The sequence below is a fragment of the Chiloscyllium punctatum genome, chromosome 25 (genome assembly GCF_047496795.1).
Source record: "Chiloscyllium punctatum isolate Juve2018m chromosome 25, sChiPun1.3, whole genome shotgun sequence".
Taxonomy (NCBI): domain Eukaryota; kingdom Metazoa; phylum Chordata; class Chondrichthyes; order Orectolobiformes; family Hemiscylliidae; genus Chiloscyllium; species Chiloscyllium punctatum.
The window spans coordinates 23,406,207-23,426,025 of NC_092763.1; the positions used below are offsets into that span (position 1 = coordinate 23,406,207).

A 19,819-nucleotide genomic window follows, 5' to 3' on the forward strand; every position below is an offset into this window, starting at 1 on the left:
TGGAGATTCTAGAATCGGGGGCATTGTCTAAGAACTTGGACCAAATCATTCAGGAGAGATATTAGAAAGCTTTTCTACACACAAAGTGCAATGAAGACTTGGAACTCTCTTTCTCAAACAGTGGTCAATGTGAATTCAATTGTTACATTTCGATCTGAGCTATACGCAATTTTTTATTAAGCAGAAGTAATAAGGGATATGGGGGCCAAGTCAGACACATGGAGTTAGGCCACAGATCAGCTATGATCATTTTAAAAATGGGGTTGCATAGCCTGTTCCTGTTGCAATGCTCCTACGTTCTCTATTGCTTGTTATAATAGCTAATATATTTCAGCAGAAAAGAAACATGTTCATTACTGCTGAAGTGCGATAAATATTATCTTGTTATGGAAACCTTGCTGCTCAGAGTAATTTGTGCTCTTTCCTCCACCACTGATTACATTCCAGCTGCTTTAGACAAGTACAAGCAGGATGCGTGGTGGCAACTACTAATCTAACCCCAACCACAAGGCACCAGTGGTTGGTACCAACACAACACACAAGATTAAAACCTAATGGCATTTGTGGGTTTTTCATCACTCTTCCAAGATTCAGCAATGGATTATAACTGACGAAGAATCATCTACTCTCTCTCCATGGATGCTGTCTGACCTGTTATGATCTCCAGTATTTGTTGTTTTCAGTAGAGATTCCACCATTTGCAGTGATTTGCTCCTGGATTAAAACTTAGTGTTTGGAGTTTGGGGAGGAGGTGTATTGGTGAGAGAGCTGAGGGTTGTGAAGCCATGATGTTCGAGGGATCGGGGACAGGGTCAGGTACAAGGCCATTATCTGGTTCAGGTGGAGCCCATTTCATCTCTATAACTCCTTCTTGTCCCGAAACAGGGCCGCTGCTCTATCTGAGCATTACAGGCCAGGTTAAACTCAGGTAAATGTGAAGTCAACAACAGCGAGCAGGCCGTAGACTGGTCTCTCATTACAGAGAGAGAGATGGATGGTGGTGGTTTCACCAGAGGATTACCACGCTTCAGGCAAGGTTCTGAAGGTGGGACCTTCATGGTAACACCAGTCAGTGGGGGAACTGAACCCATGCTGCTGGAATCACTCTGCAATGCAAACCAGCCACCCAGCCAGCCAGCAGAGAGGGAGTCGTAAAGAAGGCTGGAAATAGACAGCTGAAAGACACCTGGCTTTGAGCTGTAAATGGTGCTTCTACCTTGGGTTGCTCATGTTTGTAAGAGAAGAATTTGAGATCTGTAACATATATTCATAAGTACATTTACACATAACAAAAAGTATTTTTGATCAGTCTGTTTGGACTTACTGTAATACACCCCACAGCCAATCTGGACATTCAGGCTCAGAGGTAGGGACATTATCAGTGTGTCATAAATATCTTTAGCACAAACTAGAGTCAAACAGCACGGAAACAGACCCTTCGGTCCAACCAGTCCACGCCAAACATATTCCCAAACCAAACTAGTCCCACCTGCCTGCTCCTGGCCTATATCCATCCAAACCTTTCCTATTCATGTACTTATACAAATATCTTTTAAATGTTGTAACGGTACCACATCTACCACTTCCTTAGGAAATTCATTCCACATGCGAACCTCTCTCTGTGTTGAAAAAAATTGCCCCTCACCATTTTTAAATCTCTCTCCTCTCACATTAAAAATATGCCCTTAGTCTTGAAACCCCCATCCGAGGGAAGGGACACCACCATTAACCCTATCTATACCCCTCATGATTTTATAAACTTCTGTAAGGTTGCTTCTTAACTTCCTACACAAAATCTTCTGTCCAATCACATATTGCTAATAGATTGGACACAAGTTCTTAGACCATCCCCTCCCCCTCACACCACCCCCACCCATCACTCCCTCCCTTTCACATCCCCCCTCCCCCCTCACACAGTCCCCTACCCCTCACATGACTCCTTCACACTATCCGCTCCCCACACCATCCCCTCCCATCACTCCATCCCCTTCACACCACCCCACCTCACACCATTCTGTCCCCCTCATAGCTTTCCCTCCCTCCCCCTCACTCAGTCCCACCCCCTCAGACCATCCCTTCACGCTATTCCCTCTCCCTCTCACCACCACCTCCTATTACTCCCTCCCCTTCACACCATCCGACCTCACACCACCCCCTCCTGTCAATCTTGATGTTTTTAAGCAGCTTGTTGCTATGATCTGGGGTGCGTTACCCGACACAATGCTGGAAGCAGATTCACAACTCACTTGACAAGGTTACAGCTGTAGGCATGTAAGGAATGAAGGGGTGGGGGCTGTAGCTCTTTCATCACAGGCATGGAGGGCTGAACAATCGTACTCTGCATCATAGCATTCCCTGATGTGATTTCGGACCATGTACTGCGTTTCCAGACAGCCCTGTCATCAGCTTCATGACCTGACACTTACTCAGGTAATCCCATCCCTGTCTGCTTCAATCATTCCCCCAGATAATATCCCCAACCCTTGGCACACTGTGATGCCCATTCTCAGATAATAACTCTGGTCCATTAGCCCCTCCTCAGATTATGACTCCATTTCCATTAGCCCCTCTCAGATAATTACCCTATCCCCTGCAGCCCCTCCTCAGTTAATAACCCCATCTCCTGTCACTCCTTGTCCTCTACAGCCTCCCCTCCAAATAATCCCACCCCCAGGCAGGCAGAGAGCAAGACAGCCACACACAGTCTTTTAATCATCTCGGAGGTTTTGTTTTATTACAATGAAGTACCTTTGACCTCATTCCACATGTGCAAAACAAAATTAAAGGAATTTCTTTATAAATCATCTCTTAGGCATCAAACAATAAATAAATCTCCTGGGTTTGCTCTTTATACAACCAAAGTGCTACATACAGATGTAAACAATGTGGAGCACAGTCGGGGGTTCGCAAAGCACAGACACTCACCAAGACGTTACTGAGCCACGTTGAAGACAACGTTTCAGTCACATTCCCAGCTCGGAGCGGGAAGAGGCTAAGGCGAATGTAGGAATTCAATAAAGAACATTCATTTAAGTCAAATCTCCCCTGGATCAAGGGTGTTCCAAAGCGCCTTACAGCGAATTAGGTATTTCTGAAGCATAGTCTGTTCTAATGTAGGAAATGCAGCAGCCAACATATACACAGCAAGATCTCATAAACAGCACTGCAATAATGACCAGACAATTGGATCCAGAGATTGGTTCAGGGATAAATGGTGGGCAAGGGTTTGGTGATTTGTCCCAGCTCCCACCCCACTCCACCTTCTGCTGCTCTTCCAATAGTGCCGTGGGATCTTTCACATGAATCTGAGCAAGCAGGTATTGCCTTGTCTTAACATTGCATCAAAAAGGAAGCACTTTCAATATTGGTGCACTTCCCCCAGTACTAAACTCAGCTGTGAGACAATGTGTACAAGTCTGAGATGATATTCAAGTTCTACCTGTGAGATAATGAGAAAGTGAGATAATGTACCCGTCCCATCCTGACACAAAAGATGGGAAAGAGACACACATTGAGGCCCCAGTTACACCATTACATTTACAGCAAGTAACCCGGTGACTGTGGTTTATGGCAATCCATTAGAGAATGGTGAAAGGGTTTAGCTGTTTGCACAATATACAGCAGTTGCAGCAGAGCTGACAGCATGCGCTTTGAGTGTGATGAGGGGAAGCGGAGGTGCCAACTCCAGTTTTACAGTCACTACTCCATGAAGCAGGCCAGAGTATGTCCACCAGTGGCTCTCCAAGATCAGAGGCCACTAGGTAAAGTTATGTTGCTGAGCAACGTTCCTGTTAAATGCTGTAAACTAAGCAATCCCAAAATAGGGTCAGAGTGAGCTGCTCTCAGGACGATTGGAAAAATCAAACAGCAATTTTCTCATTGCTCCTAGGATCAGGAACTGACCCAGCCAAGGAGGATTCTGCCAGAATCCAGGAAACACATAAGGAAATGTGCATTGGAGGAAGTGCTTGGTGTGGATGCTATTCCACATGGGGACTTGCAGATCATGGAATAATCTGATGACTCCCATAAAAATACATTTTAAAACCATGACATTTAATATCAATCACGTATTGTGAGCATATCGTTGGAAGTCACAGGAAGCGCTGACTATGTTGGAAAGTTCAAGACTTTCAGGTATGCTAAAGCTAATTCTGCATCTGGATATTCCCAGTTAGGTACAGAGTAAAGCCTCTGCTATACAATCCCTTTCAAACACTCCCAGGACAGGGACAGTACGGGGTTAGATACAGAGTAAAGCCTCTTCTACACTATCCCCATCAAACACTCCCAGGATATATTCAGCACAGGGCTAGTTACAGAATAAAGCTTCCTCTACACTGTCCCCCAACAAACACTCCTAAAAGGAGATGGAGTCCATGATTTGCAGACTGTACGGGGGGGAAGGTGATCAGTGAAAATCACCCTCTCTCCTTTAAAGGGGTAGCTAATTTCCAGCTGAATGTCTCGATGGCCCTCATCCTTAGATAGCACTGCTGAACTGTGCTGTGATTCATACATTCAGTCCCTACTCTTTAGCACAATGAATAACTTGCTTGGACATGAACACTATTCACCAGCACTCAGGACACTGCAACACATTGAGCAGGAATCACACTTTGGTAAAGATTGACGTTTTGATTGTCACCATAACATGGTACCACAGATTTATCAGGATAATTCCACAGCCACCTGAACCTTCAATGTCAGAGTCCATCAGGTAAGGGAGCTATGTCTTGTGTTTGCCCTGTAACCACTGTGAAGCAGAGGACATGGCTTGAAATGGTGATAGTTCATGCAGAGTGGGCAATATTAATGAAGGCTTCCCACCATTCAGCGTGAAAGCATAACTTCAAGTTCTGAATTAAAAGACAGCTCCCCAACATTATAAAGGCATTGAGTCAGTCACAAAGCCATGAGGTTTGACTGTTGGAATCACAGGCCTGGGCCAATGAATGATCCACCTTCTTGCGGACGATGAATTCAATGTTTCAGATCAAATCTGATTGGAGCCACAGACACAGAGAATTGCACCCATGCAGCAGTGCTTCAACACTTTGAGCAAAGATCAGTTCTATTCATGGACGATCGGCTATGTGACTCCCTGCCACCGAGCAGCTCCTGTACTCCAGACGGAGGTTCCTGTTAGTCACAGTTTTTGCAGCAGTTACAATGGCGACCCCTGCAGCCATGATCAACAGGTGGGATAGGTTGTGAGATGTGCCTGGCCATGCAGTGCCGAAGCCTTAAGGAGGAATTGCACAGAGAAGAAGTTCATTCTCTTTGACATTCAACAACATGGGAGTACTACTGATGTCCTCTAGGCAGCAAAGTCAGGCAAGCAGCCCATGAAGAATCAAAAATCAAATGGAGAAACACATCCCATTACAGCACTTGAAATATTTCAGCAACAATCGCCCTCTGGTTGCTTGTCTGGTTGCTACAAATCAGAGGTGACTGCATTTTGACCGATCTCTTTAATACCATGCAGTATACGTGTCTTGTGGCCCACCTTGGTTGTCCCCGGATCCTTAAAAAAAATAAGAATAATGTAATTGTTTCAGGTCTATCTCCTTCACCAAGCAAACAGAATATTCCAGAACATTGGTCAGTTCCCATTGCTAAAATGATAGGACTCCTGTTCCAGATTGTCAAGATGGTAAGTTGTCAACTGGGGTGACTGAGGCTACTGTCTTCTATCACAGGGTGTGACAGGGTGAGGGGATGAAGACTGATGAGGTGACTGAGTGAGGTATGAACAGTGTGGGGGTGAGGATTGAGGGGATAATGGAGTAAGATATGAACAGTGTGGGGGTGAGGATTGAGGGGATAATGGAGTAAGATATGAAGAGTGTGGGGGTGAGGATTGAGGGGGTAAGGAGTGATGGGGTGAGGAGGTAGGGAGTGATGGAGTGAGAGGTGAGAAGTGAGAGGTGTAAAGGGAGAAAGATGAGGAGAGTCATGAGTTGACAGAGAAGGAGACAGCTGAAAGAGAGCGGGAGGCATAGAGCATTAATTCATGAACAAATTAATACTATATTTTTCATGACTATAGGATATCTTAAAGCAGATGAGACCATCTTGAATGTACTCACTGTTGTGATGTATGAAATGCAACAGACCATTTGCACAAAGCAAGATCCCACAAACAGTGATACATAATAATAGAGTCATAGAGTCATAGAGATGTACAGCATGGAAAGACCAGCTATATCTCTTAAATGATATTGACTTAGATATAAATATTGACCAGCACCAGGGAAGGCTCCCTTGATCCTCTTCAAAACAATATCATAGAATTATCACCCATTTTGGAAGACCGAGAAGGTCTTAGTGTGATGTATCATCTGAAAAACATCACTACATTGTTAAATGTCTTGGCTGGAGCTTGAACCCTTGAGTTTATAACTCAGAGGCAAGAATGCTGCGCACTGAATCACAGTTAACTATCTCATCAATGACATCAGTATATGTTGGCAAACCAAAGAAGATGACATGCAGATTTATTGATCAAAATGAGCAAGTTTTAACAGAAGTGGAGCAAAAACCTACAGCTGCTTGAATTTCAGATTGCTAGGGAACAAGTAACTAGTGTGCAATTCTAGTTCCCCCCTCCCCCCAACCCCAGTGACCCTGATAACAAAAAGAACACCATGTTGAACATCATAAAGCTGCAGCCACTATTTTGAAATCCATGGAGCTAGATATCCCAGCATGCAATTACATCTTTGTCGCAGACATTTACTCTGACTTGCCAAAATTCTCAAGAGTTTTAAATGAGCTAAAAGGGAGAAAAAAAGTAATTTTCATTGCTTTGGGATGGAGTCAGGGCTGAGGGAGGGTGGACTGGGACATTGCCGGACTCTGTACCCCTGACCCCATACTAAAGGACACTGGCTCAGCTATGACAGCTATCAGAGTGCAGTGACCTAGATACAGCTAAAGGATTTGAAAGTTATAGTGCATGAGGGATTGGAAAGTATAATGACCACCAGAGCATGTGTCTCACAAAGCACAAACATTTGAACGATCAGAAGTGAAATTGTGTTGAAACACCTCATAGTGTAGAACATGGTGCATTGTAGAGAAGAGTTTATTTCTATCACATTTTCCTTAATTTACAGTTTGAAATGATTTTCTCTCAGGCTGAACACTTACCATACTGGATAGTGCAGATAGGAATATTGTAATAGCATGGAGGTGCCTAAGAGTGCAACATGTGATTTGATAACAGGCTGAATTTAATTGCCGATTCTCTAATATTTGAAAGCTTTCTGATATGGTTTTGCAAATTTCGCATGAATAAAGCATGTTTACAAAAAGAATAATGAAGGCTTTTCAGTGAAGGTACAATGAAGTGCTAGAAACGAAAGAACCCCTAGGATTAAACAACAGGAAATGCGTGGTACAAGTATCAATTGTAATTAAATTGTACTGAGGCACTGCAATGTGAATTATGCCTTTTGGGGTAAAGTGAAATTCCATTACACATTCTAAAATTTTCAATTTGAAGTGATTTTCTCTTGGGTTATAAGCCTGAATGAAACATACATTGTAATTATTAAGAGTATTACAATTGTGTTGAGACACCTGAGAGTGAGGATTTTTGAGTGAAGACAAGCTGAATTTTAATGGAAATTTCTGTAGTTTTCAGGGCAAAATACTTGGTAATCTCTTTCATAAGATTTCTGAATAAAGAATTCTTTTTGTAGTAAGACAAAAATGGTACTGAGGGGTGCATTCCAGAAAGCGGAGTGAGATTGTGATGTTAGATAGCACTTCTGCACACAAAGGCTGTTCATTCCAGGGGACAATTGTAGTTTTTAAAAATGCCTCAAATAAGGAAAAGGAGAAAAGCTGCAGTATAGAGTCAGACACTGGATCTGATTGAATGTCTGATTAGGCTCAATGCCCTGATTTAGTCTCCTTCCATTCCACTAACACTGTTCAAATGTGACCACTTTGGCCAAGGGTGTGGGAGTCCTGAAGAAACAGAAGAAAGCCAACAATGAAGGAAGAACATAAATCAAACTGCTCTGAAGCCAACTCCATCTCAATTTCATAGTTAGGCCTTGTGTATCACAGACAGTTTCTTTAAAACATGTCATTGTGACCTGCTTGAGGTCACCATTATTATTATCTGAGTAATTTACAGGAAGGAATGGGATGAGGGAACTGGCCACAGCTAACAGGAATATTAGGTGCTGCCTTGCCAGCTACAAAAGGTATATTCAAACATCTGTTGTGCAAAAATGTCCTTGCATTCCCCTGATCTGAAGGACTGCAGCCACTTGTGCCTCATGTCTGCACCATCTCAGGGAAGAGCAGAGCCCTGCTTAGCAATAGCAAACACACCAGCACCCTACAAGATAGTGAATACACTCGATGTCTGAAATAACGGCTTCACTCATGACCCAGAAAGCATGCAACACTGAGGTGAAGCTGGAGGAGACTTGGCTTCACCAAACTGTCAGGGTGAGTTCTGGCCTAGCCTTTGCCCCCTGTGTGTTTCCCTAGCCTAAACTGCAAGGGCTGAATGGCCTCCATCTGCACAGTTTGACTCTGAGTGGTGTTCAGCATCCTGTTACAAATGTGCTCACTGTCTGCCACGGTGGGTGCAGTTTATTTTCAATGTGAAGTTGGGTAATCAGTTTATAACTGGAGTTACACAGTGCACACACTGAGGCAGAAGGACCTGCCACTGTGATAATCTCAAACTGCCTGCCTGACTGCATTATAATCTCACATAGCCCGGCTGAGAGTAAGAAATCTCAAAGGAAGTGATATGGGAAAGATTCCAAAAACAAATTGCTCACATTCCAAGTAGGGACTGAAAAAATCTGACAGATATTCCTGCCAGTGATGTCAATTCAATAACAAGTGTGGGAACAGTGGCCAGATTTTTGAGTTTGAGTTTGATTTCTTGTTGTTACATGGATTGAGATACAGTGGAAAATATTGTTTTGCAAGCTCGATTCACAAATCATACCATACAGAGTGCATCAGGGTCACAGAACAGAATGCAGAATACAGTGTTACGGCCACAGAGAGAGATCAAAATTAACATTTGACAGGTTAGGGTAGTGGCCGTGCAGACTCTGGTCAGAGATGTGTATGTTGACAATTCCTGATGGCTTCCCTTTTTAAATTTTGTCACAAATTGGTAAGAGTGGAGTGGATGTTTAGTTTTGGTGGTGACAGATAGTGGGCAGAAGCAGCTCAGCCTGAGGCCATACACACCATCAGACCTAGCCTTCAAAGGTTACTGCACTGGCTGTGGATACTAGCTTGACTGTTGATGCTGAAATCTGAACTACCTGTGATTATATTTCTTCTTCTTTCTATGTATGTGTATCATCACTTCCCCTTTTCAGAACCCTTCAGCTTCCTGTTACAGTTTCTATCATTTCCAGTCACATTGTACACTTTAATCTTGGGGCTTCATTCAGATGTTTACGTAAAAGGTGTCCCAATATGATAGTTCTAAGAGATGAGTCATTTCATCCATTATAAATGTTTCACTAGTATTTTGCATGTATTGGGCTTGGTGGCTAAGTTTCGGTGCCCATCAAGAGATGCTAAATATGCTCTTAGCAATTATAACTGCCAGCATTCCAAACTTTTTCTGATTGGTTTTCAGGCTACGTTTGGATGTCTGTAATTGTAAAATGTAACGTAAAACATGAGGGATAATTTTACTGCAAATGGTGATGTGAGCAGAGTACATGCACACACCTATCATTTTGCCTACATTGGTGAACGGAAGTAAACATTCCACTTGTTTTTAAGGCCAGCATTTGATTTTTTTTTAGATGCCAGAACATGAATGTGTTGTTTCCAAGTCAGTGGATAGTTATTCCAGATTGTTTACCCTACGGATTAAACTGCTAAGATCCTGAATTGCAATTGAGTGCAATTCTTCCAAAAGCACCCTCACCCCTAACCCATTGGTCAAGTTGGGTGGATGGTCAGGATGAACATTTCTCCAAATATTTCAATAATATTCAAAAGGTTCTCAGAGCTGACACACACCAGGAGAAAGTGAAAGGAGGTCCTTGAGGTTAGAGCTTCATTAAATCAAGTTATTTCATTAAGAGTCCAAACAATTTAATTGCTCTTGGTTTATAATTCTGGACTCACCCAGCAAAGAACTGTTTGACTTTTGCTTCTGGAGTTTCTCCTTTCTCGACATGTTCTTTATTCTTATCTTAATGCTGCTCTTGTTGCTTCCCTTCGAGTGGTCCTGAGAAGAGAAAAAGAAAATTATATCACAAGGACTCCGCCCTTTCATTTGTTCTGAGAAGATAAAGGACCATGAGCAAAGATACTTGGCATATGAAGTTCATTGCCTTATCTCCTTCAGCCTGGATAAACCTGATCACCCCATCCTCCATTCAAACTTGGCAGGGTGCCAACAAGACCAGCAATGTACACATGGGCACTTTCTCTCTTCTTGCCTTCATTCCTCATGTGTGATCATAACTCAGTTTAGACTATGCCTACATGATAGATTTATCCAGTCACACACCTGGGGATGTCAATCCTTGGACAATATGCTCTGACACTCAAGCCAATGACCCACAACTCAGTCCTAGTAGCTGATGTTATGATTAGATACCCTACAGTATGGAAACATGCCCTTCAGCCCAACAATTCCACACTGACACTCCAAAGAGTAACCCACCCATACCCATATTTACCCCTGATTAATGCACCTAACACTATGGGCAATTTAACATGGCCTACACATCTTTGGGTTGTGGGAGGAAACCGGAGCACCCCAAGGAAACCCACACAGACATGGGGTGAATGCGCAAATTCCATACAGACAGTTGCCCGAGACAGGAATTGAACCTGGGTCCCTGGCACTGTGAGACAGCAGTGCCACCCACAAAGGGTTATCTCAAAGGTGAATAAATCTTAGATTCTCTCTTTCAGAAAACAGCATAAGCAGAGTACATAACTTGTAATTATGCTGTGCCTGGCAGGAACAGTTAACATGGGAAAGCCCTCCACCTCTGGGAGACTTCCTTACCTCATCTCAAGCTCCATGGTGTCCTAATTGATCGAGATTGACAGTGATGTCAACACCCTGATTACTGGGAGATGAGCCAAATGAAAGGTGGTCATCTTACTATGAGCAAACGTAAATCCTAAGCCAAGCTTTGCTATTTGAAGTAATTTCGGATTTATACCACTGACATAAACATTATGCATAAGTCCTGTGTTATTGGGTAAGCTCCAAAAAAGGTGCAAAGACAAATGCAACACATCCTTAGTCATGTAAATTATGGATATGCGACAAGACATTTAGGACTGAGATGAAGAGAAATTCCTTCATCCTGAAAGTCATCAGCCTGTGGAATCCTCTGCCACTGAAAGCAGTTGAGGCCAAAACATTGAATGATTTCAAGGAAGAATTATATAGGGCTTTTAGGGCTAAAGGAATCAAAGGGTGTGAGGTAAAAGTGGGAACAGGATTGGATGATTAGCCACATCATATTGAATCACAGATCAGCCCCAAAAAACCAAATAATCTTCTCCTCCTCCTAATTTCTATGTCTCTGCATTTCCTTGCTGTCCATACTGTAAATCAGTGAGAAGCTTCCTTTTACTTCAGGTGCATCACAAAAGGGAGGAGTGATAGATTTAGTCACAATGACCAGGAGGTGAATCATCTTGATTATCCCATTCAGGAACAGACAGAAAGATGCTGGTGTTGTTACTATCCAAAAGAAGTATGCAAATTGTTCAGGTAATGTTATTGACAGCTATAACATTTTTGAATTGTATATTGGTAGAATTTAGTCAAAAGGAGGAAGTGAGCATTAATTAGTGAGTCACTAAACTAAAATTGTTAGGCAGTGAACATTTTTCATGTGTTTCTATATATAATGTTGATTAAAGTGTATCAAGCTTGGCTCTGGTTCTGTTCAATGAGCTCCCTTGAGTATAACAACATCAGAAACTGATGTCATACAGAGAGAGGCTGGAACGTGGAGAGTTTTTTGGTATCCTGTCTCAAACACATCGAGTGAATGACACATTGTGTGTAGGCAGCAGGTGCTATTGAGATCCATGAGCTCCACATTGCCCGAATGAGGGATTAGTTGGCTTTTATCTTCTGGTGAACAAACCTGGACAGACCGACTTACCTCCACATCACTTGTCTGGATAGCATGCCCCAGCCAGTGGAGCTCAGCCAGCTTCTGGAGGTCATTCTCAACATCACTTAGCGAAGTCTGCAATTCCTCTTCAAAGGGGGCCTCCAACTCCTGTATAAAGAAAAGATTTACAAGGATGTTGCTAGGGTTGAAGGGTTTGAGTTATAGGGAGAGGCTGAAAAGGCTGGGACTGTTTTCCCTGGAGCTGAGGGGTGACCTTCTAGAGGTTTATAAAATCATGAGGGACATGGTTAGGGTAAATAGACAAAGTCTTTTCCTTGGGGTGGGGAGTTCAGAACTAGAGGGCATAGGTTTAGGGTGAGAGGGGAAAGATATAAAAGGGACCTAAGAGGCAACCTTTACACGCAGAGGGTGGTGCATGTATGGAATGAGTTGCCAGTGGAAGTGGTAGAGACTGGTACAATTACAGCATTTAAAAGGCATTTGGATAGGTATATGAATAGGAAGGGTTTAGAGGGATATGGGCCGGGTGCTGGCAGGTGGGACTAGACTAGTTTTGGGTATCTGGTTGGTGTGGTCGAGCTGGATTAAAGGGTCTGCTTCCTTGCTGTACACCTCTCTGATTCTCTGACTCTATAAATGTAATAAAGTGAACCATTTAACACAGTTCAGAAACAGGGACAAGTGGCAGCATAAAATGTTTAGGAATAGTCCCACAGGTCCAATGTTGGGCACTATGCAAACTTCGTTTGAATCCAATTCCAAAATACAGTAATCAATCATACAACTCCTCAGTTCCACATCACAAGTCAGCTTTTTAGCTCCTGCTAGGACTGGGAATGGAGATGGGTGGGTGCTAAAAGAATCTGATAACTCATGTGTTAGTTCCCCATCTCCATCGAAAGACAGATTCCAAGACTGTGCAGTACAATGTGAACTGGCTTAATTTGATACACAAGACGGTGCTAGGTTGCTGCTACAATCCTCATCACTCCTTAATGAATGTTATACAACTTAATTACCTCTCCTGTTTTCTATTTACTAACAAATTCATTTAACTGGTTTAAAGGGATAGCTCCTTTCTTGACTTAAACTTACAGAACATAGAGAAGAAAACTTGACCTGACATAGCCTGAAGTGACATTTCTTCTCATTAAGGAGATGTTTCATCATTAATCATGAATTGAATTTTCTCCTTCAAACATTTCTGACTGACTCTGACAGAACTCCTAAGTGGTTTCAGGCAGACTTTACATTGGAGTAACTATTAGTAACTCATTGATATCCCATCTATCCAATTCATCAGTCTCATTTCATACTTCTCACCTGTTTCCACCTTCATTGTCCCTGAAGGTAAAACATGATCTGTCTGTACAAATCTAATCTTTCAACTTCCAAATGTTTTGACCACACACTGAGGACCATATATGTTATGACACTGCCCAGTAGCCACTTGATTGGTGACTTCAAGCCATTTCAGGAAAGATAGGTGGGACACCATACCACCAACTCCATCTTGGTGAGGTATCAGATACTCACTTAGCTTTTTTCAAACACATTGTAATAATGTGATCACAATGTCTCCAATTTGTTTTATAAAACTTGAATGCTTTGTTTCCTCTGTCCAAACACCATTGGAATAATCAATTCTCAGGGTAAGTCTAGAAGCAATGCAGGCAGGAATGAAGCTGACCAAATAAGCTGACAAAGGACTGAAGTTAAGCCATAGTTATAGTTAGGGTCGACTGCAGAACAGCAAAAAGGCTCTTTGAGCTTGCCAGTCAAAAACAAGCACCTCGCCTATCCAAATCAATTGACCAACAGTTGGCCAATAGCCTTTCATGTCTTGGCATCAAGGAGTCACCTCTAAATATTTCTTCAATGTTATAAGGGTTTCTACCTCAACTACACGTACAGACAGTGAGTTCTAGATCCCCACCATCTTCTGAGTCATATAGTCATCGAATCATGCAGCATCAAAACAGGCCCTTTGGCCCACCATGTCTGCGCTGACCAACAAACACCAAACTACTCTAATCCCATTTACCTGCACTTGGTCCATAGCTTACAGTGCCGTAACATTTTAAGTGCTTGTCCAGATGCTTCTTAAATGTTGTGGGAGTACCTGCCTCCACCACACTCTCAGGCAGCACATTCCATATTTCTCTGGGTGAGAAAAAGTTTCCTCAGATCTCCTTGAAACCACTTATCCCACATCTTAAACTTATGTCTCTGGTCTTAGACCCACCTGTTATGGAGATTAGGTTCTTATAGTCTACACTAAGCCTCTCGTAATTTTGTTTACCTCAATCAGATCCATCTTCCCCCCACCAGACGCTCCCTGCTCCAAGTAAAACAAACCCAGCCTATCCAGTCTCTCTTCATAGCTGAAATTTCCATCCCAGACAACATCCTGGTGAATCTCCTCTCCACTCTCCCTCGTGCAATCAGTGGGCGGCACGGTGGCACAGTAGTTAGCACTGCTGCCTCACAGCGCCAGAGACCTGGGTTCATTTCCCGCCTCAGGCGACTGACTGTGTGGAGTTTGCACATTCTCCGGGTGCTACAGTTTCCTCCCACAGTCTTAAAAATGTGCAAGTTAGGTGAATTGGCCATGCTAAATTACCTGAAGTGTTAGGTGAAGGGGTAAATGTGGGGGAATGGGAATGGGTCTGGGTGGGTTGCGCTTCAGCAGGTCGGTGTGGACTTGTTGGGCCGAAGGGCCTGTTTCCACACTGTCATGAATCTAATTCCTCCAGTAGTGTAGTGATTAGAATTGCACACAGTTTCCATCTGTGGCCAACTGATGTTTTATAAAGTTGTAATAAGACTTTCTTGCTCCTATATTCTATCCCATGGCTAATGAAGACAAACATTCCATATGCCTTCTTTGCCACACTGACCACCTGTGCTGACATCTTCAGGGATCTATGGACTTGTACACCAAAGTCCCTTTTTTTCTCAGTACTCCCTAGAGACGTAGCATTCATTATGTATCTCCTTCCCTTATTATCTCCCAAAATGCATCACCTCACACTTACTAGGATTAAATTCCATCTGCCATTACATTGCCCAATTTACTAGTTGCTCAATATCAGACTGTAGCTCATCTTCACCACTATTAACAATACTAACGATGTCCCTGTCATCTGCAAACTGAATAATTATGCTTTCTGCATTCACATTCAAGTTGTTAATGTACATAACAAAAAGAATCCCAGGTTCAATCCCACTGGTGACAGGCTTCCAATCACAAAATCATTCCTCCATTATCACCCTATCATTCCTGATAACAAATCAATTTGGATCCAGTTTTCATACCTCCCTTGGATCCCATGGGATCTTATCTTTTGGAATAATCTTCCACGTGGGACCTTGACAAAGACCTTACTGAGGCCCATAAAAATCACATCAACTGCACTGCCCTCAATATATTTAGTTAACTTTTCAAAGAATTCGACTAAATTAGTCACAGAATCTCCCTCTGACAAGTCTATGCTGACCATACCTGTCCACCTCCTGACTTTTTCAATGTTGATGAATCCTATCCCTCAGAATGTTTTTCAATAATTTCCCTAACACTGACGTCAAACTGACTGGACTTCACCAGTTTCCTCATTTCCCCTCTCCCCACCTTACCCCAGTTCCAACCTTCCAGCTTAGCATCATCCTCATGACCTGTCCCACCTGCCAATCTTCTTTCCCACCTATCCATTCAACCCTCCTCTCCAACCTATCACCTTTAACCCCACCTCCATGCACCTATTGCACTCTTAGCTACCTTCTGCCCAGCCCCACCCCCTCCCATTTATCGCTCCACCCCAGAGGCTCCCAGCCTCACTCCTGATGAAGGGCTCCTGCCCGAAATGTTGATTTTCTTGCTCCCCGGATGCTGCCTGACCTGCTGTGCATTTCCAGCACCACTCTAATCTTGTCTCTGATCTCCAGCATCTGCAGTCCTCACTTTCGCCTGGTCTGTAATTACCTGGCCTATCCCTGTTGTCCTTTTTGAACAAGGGAGCTACACTAGTTACACTCCAGTCACCTGGCACTTCACCTGTGGCCAACAAAGTATTAAATATCTTCTCCAGGACTCCAGCATTCTCTGTCCTTGTCTCCTATAGCAACCTGGAATGCATGGCTTTTAAAACGTCAAATAATCTCCTTATTTATCATAATGTGTTCTAGATCATGACTATTCCAACTGATATTCACAGCTACAATGTCTTTTTCCTTTGAACATAAAGATGAGAAATATTAATTTAAGACCTCACCCACATCCTCTGGCTCTACACATATATTACCGCTTTGGTCTCTCTTGGGCCCCACTCTTTCCTTGGTAAATTCCTCCTACTCTTTCCCTGTCAATCATTGGGTGAAAAGGTTTCTCCTCACATATCCTCTAAACTTCCTGCCCTTTACCTTAAACGTATGCTGTCTGGTTAGTCTGTCTAGTCTTCTACCTAATGTACAGTTCCTTCCTGTCTACTCTATCCATGCAGTTCTTAATTTTATATACCTCTGAAACTCTCCAGCCCAGACAACAAGCCGGTAAATCTCCTCTGCATCCTCTCCAGTGCTATCATACCCCTCCTGTAATGTGCATTCCAAAACAGCATACAATTGTAGCTTACTCAACATCTTATACAGTTCCAATATAACCTCCCTTCTCTTAAATGTGATGCCTCAACCAATAAAGGCCAGTAAACGATTTGCCTTCTTAACCACTTTGTCCAACTGTTCTGATGTCTTAAAGTCTTAAATACATCCCTCCATGTACGTCTGATGCATGATTCTGTCCAGGATTCTACTGTGCGTCATGTGGAGGGATCGGGGCCAAATGCTGGCAAATGGGACTAGATCGCTTTAGGATACCTGGTTGACACAGATGAGTTAGACCAAAGGTTTGCTTCCATGCTCTATAACTCTATGCCTGGATGTACTCCCTTGCCTGTACATTAGGTAGAAGACTAGACAGACTAACCAGAGAGCCTACGTTTAAGGTAAAGGGCAGGAAGTTTAGAGGATATGTGAGGAGAAACCTTTTCACCCAATGATTGACAGGGAAAGAGTAGGAGGAATTTACCAAGGAAGGAGTGGGGCCCAAGAGAGACCAAAGAGGTAATATATGTGTAGAGCCAGAGGATGTGGGTGAGGTCTTAAATGAATATTTCTCATCTTTATGTTCAAAGGAAAAAGACATTGTAGCTGTGAATAGGCAAGGGAATGATGCCTGGACAAGTGCATCACCCCACACTTGTCCAGATCGATCAGCTCTTCTGACCAGACTCTCCATATCCTCCTGTCATCTAAGGCTATACCCCTCACTAGCTACCATCCCGTTAATTTTCATTTTATTTGTGAACTTATTCAACAACCCTCCTATGTTTGTACATAAGTTACTTATCTACCATTAACAGCAAGAGCCCGAATACTGATCCTTGTGGAATCCTACTGGTCACAGGTTTCCAGTCACAGAAACGCACCTTGACCATCACCCTCTGGTGAGTTCTGATTTCAAGCTGGAACTAGGCAGAGCAAATCTCTGACAACGACGTGCGGTGGGAGGCTCATTCATTGGGATGTTATGAGATTGAAGGAGCAAATAGTCTGCGATTAGTCTCAGACAATTGCTGGGAAGGGGGATGGAATAGATGGCGAGGGAAAGACACTTATGGCTTGAGCTGAAGATAGTGTCTTCAGTCAAAAGGAATCTCCAATTCATCAGAAATTCAGGACATCTGACAACTGAGAAATACTCCTAGCATAGAGTTCTCATCGTATTATTAAAATTGTTGCAAGAAATTTACCCACAGCAATCTCCTGCAAATAACAATGATATTCAAGACCAAGTAAATGATTTGAATGAGTAGCGTGTTGTTCAGCGGCTCGTGTTGGCAGATCCAGCTCACGTACCAGTAATTTCCCATCGAGAAGCGCCTTTGTCTCTGTGCACAGGGCTTTTACACTACTGAAGACATCCACAACTGCATTCCTGCTCATAGCCTGAAAGAAACACAAAACCAAGTTATGGGACCAGAAGGCAGAGGTATCCATCATTGTATTTACAAAGATCAGGTGGCATGGTGGCTCAGTGTTTAATTCCAGCCGTGGGCGACTGTGTGGAGTCTGCAGAGTCCTCTGGGTGCTCTGGCTTTCTCCCACAGTCCAAAGATGCACAGGTTAGGTGGATTGGCCAGGCTAAACTGCCCATAATGTCCAAGGATATGCAAGCTGGGTGGATTAGCTCTGGGAAATGCAGGTTTACAGGGAAAGGGTTGGTGGGATAGGGGAGGTCTGGGTGGGATAGGGTAGATGTGGACTTGAGCTGAATGACCTGCTTCCAGACTGTAGGGATTCTATGAGGGGCTGGTGTCCACTGCAGTTCACAAGGCACTACCTGTGGAAGAAGGGAAGAAAACTGGCAAAGTGCCCCTTCCCAGAATGTGCAATCGGACTCCAAACAGACCGAAGCCAGAGTGCAAATCCTCTCTTTCCCATGTATCCCAAATTGGCATAAGGGAGCCGGATGGACTTTCCAAAGGCAGTGCAAACAAGCTCAAACTTGGTTTCAATTAAATTTATTACTTGCAACTAAATAATAACACATGTGCAGTATTTTGAGGTTAGTTGATGAGTTCTGAGCAGAGTTTATTTGCATTTGCTAATCAAACAGAGTAGAAAAGGTCCTGTGGCACAATTGTAGCATTCCTAGCTCTGAGCCCATTGCACTCAGGTGTACTCCAGAGATGTGTAATAACATCTCTGAACAAGTTGATTCGAAAATATACATCACCAATGATATATCTGTCATGGAACCACAGACATGAATTTTCACAGACATCTCATATTTGGGAGAACTGACCATTTCAGGTAGGCTATATTTCTACCTGTACAGGTGGGGGGCGGGGGCAGGGAACATATGGGAACTTTGAATGCAGAAAGGAGATTTGCACTCAGTGCTGGGGTAAAAACTTTACCCTGTAATGTGGCAGTTATAGGTCACAGAAGATGCTGTTTGAAGATAGATAATGTCTGTCGAACTGTGACAATGCAAAGTTTCTAAAATGGCTTTTAAAATTGAAAAGAAAAGCCTGTTCATACCCGGGGGATTTGAAATAGAATTCTTTGGCACCAGATATGGTCGATTCCTTGCGAGCTCCTGCATGCAGATCTAAGTTTCCAATTTCCTACAATCATTCTACTCTCTTCAAACTTAATAGTATACTTTTAAAGTTACTAGTAACTATGACTCACAAACGCTTAACATTCGCCTGTACCTGTGTTTTCGTTTACTTATTTACTTATCTATGCTGCTTAACTCTGAGACCTGCCTGTGTTGCTCGCAAGACAAAGCTTTTCACTGTGCCTCGGTACACATGACAATAAATTTAATTCAATTCAATAATGGTTGTTTGTTGACATAAACCCTAAGTGACATAATTACAGTAATATGAATGCTTGGTTGTTCTCACAGCTTATCGTTATCTCAGTGGGAGGAGGTACTGTCTGTAGTCAGAGGTGTTGACACTCAGAGGTGTTGAAAGGATTAGCTGTTTTTGTTGTCAAGTTCTGAATATAAGTATTTATTTTTATACCAGATTAACTACTTAAGGGAATTTAAATGTTTTGAATGTGCTTTCATGAATGTAATGAGCACTGTGATTTGTATTTAGAATTTAATTTGATCTCAG

The 19,819-nt window shown here is 42.9% G+C and overlaps 1 protein-coding gene across 3 annotated transcripts in view; it reads right to left on the reverse strand.

Moving 5' to 3' along the window:
• Positions 1 to 2,722: 2,722 nt before the first annotated feature.
• The window catches only part of LOC140495751 (diacylglycerol kinase eta), a 214,596-nt gene continuing 197,499 nt past the window's right edge, over positions 2,723 to 19,819 (reverse strand). For all 3 annotated transcript variants that reach the window (XM_072594818.1, XM_072594819.1, XM_072594817.1), the window contains exons 25-28: positions 18,042 to 18,131; positions 12,156 to 12,275; positions 10,141 to 10,243; positions 2,723 to 5,530 (exon numbers count right to left, since the gene is read on the reverse strand). In XM_072594818.1, coding sequence (XP_072450919.1) covers positions 5,478 to 5,530; positions 10,141 to 10,243; positions 12,156 to 12,275; positions 18,042 to 18,131 — 366 coding nt within the window. In that variant the 3' untranslated portion in view covers positions 2,723 to 5,477. The remainder of the gene's footprint in view (positions 5,531 to 10,140; positions 10,244 to 12,155; positions 12,276 to 18,041; positions 18,132 to 19,819) is intronic.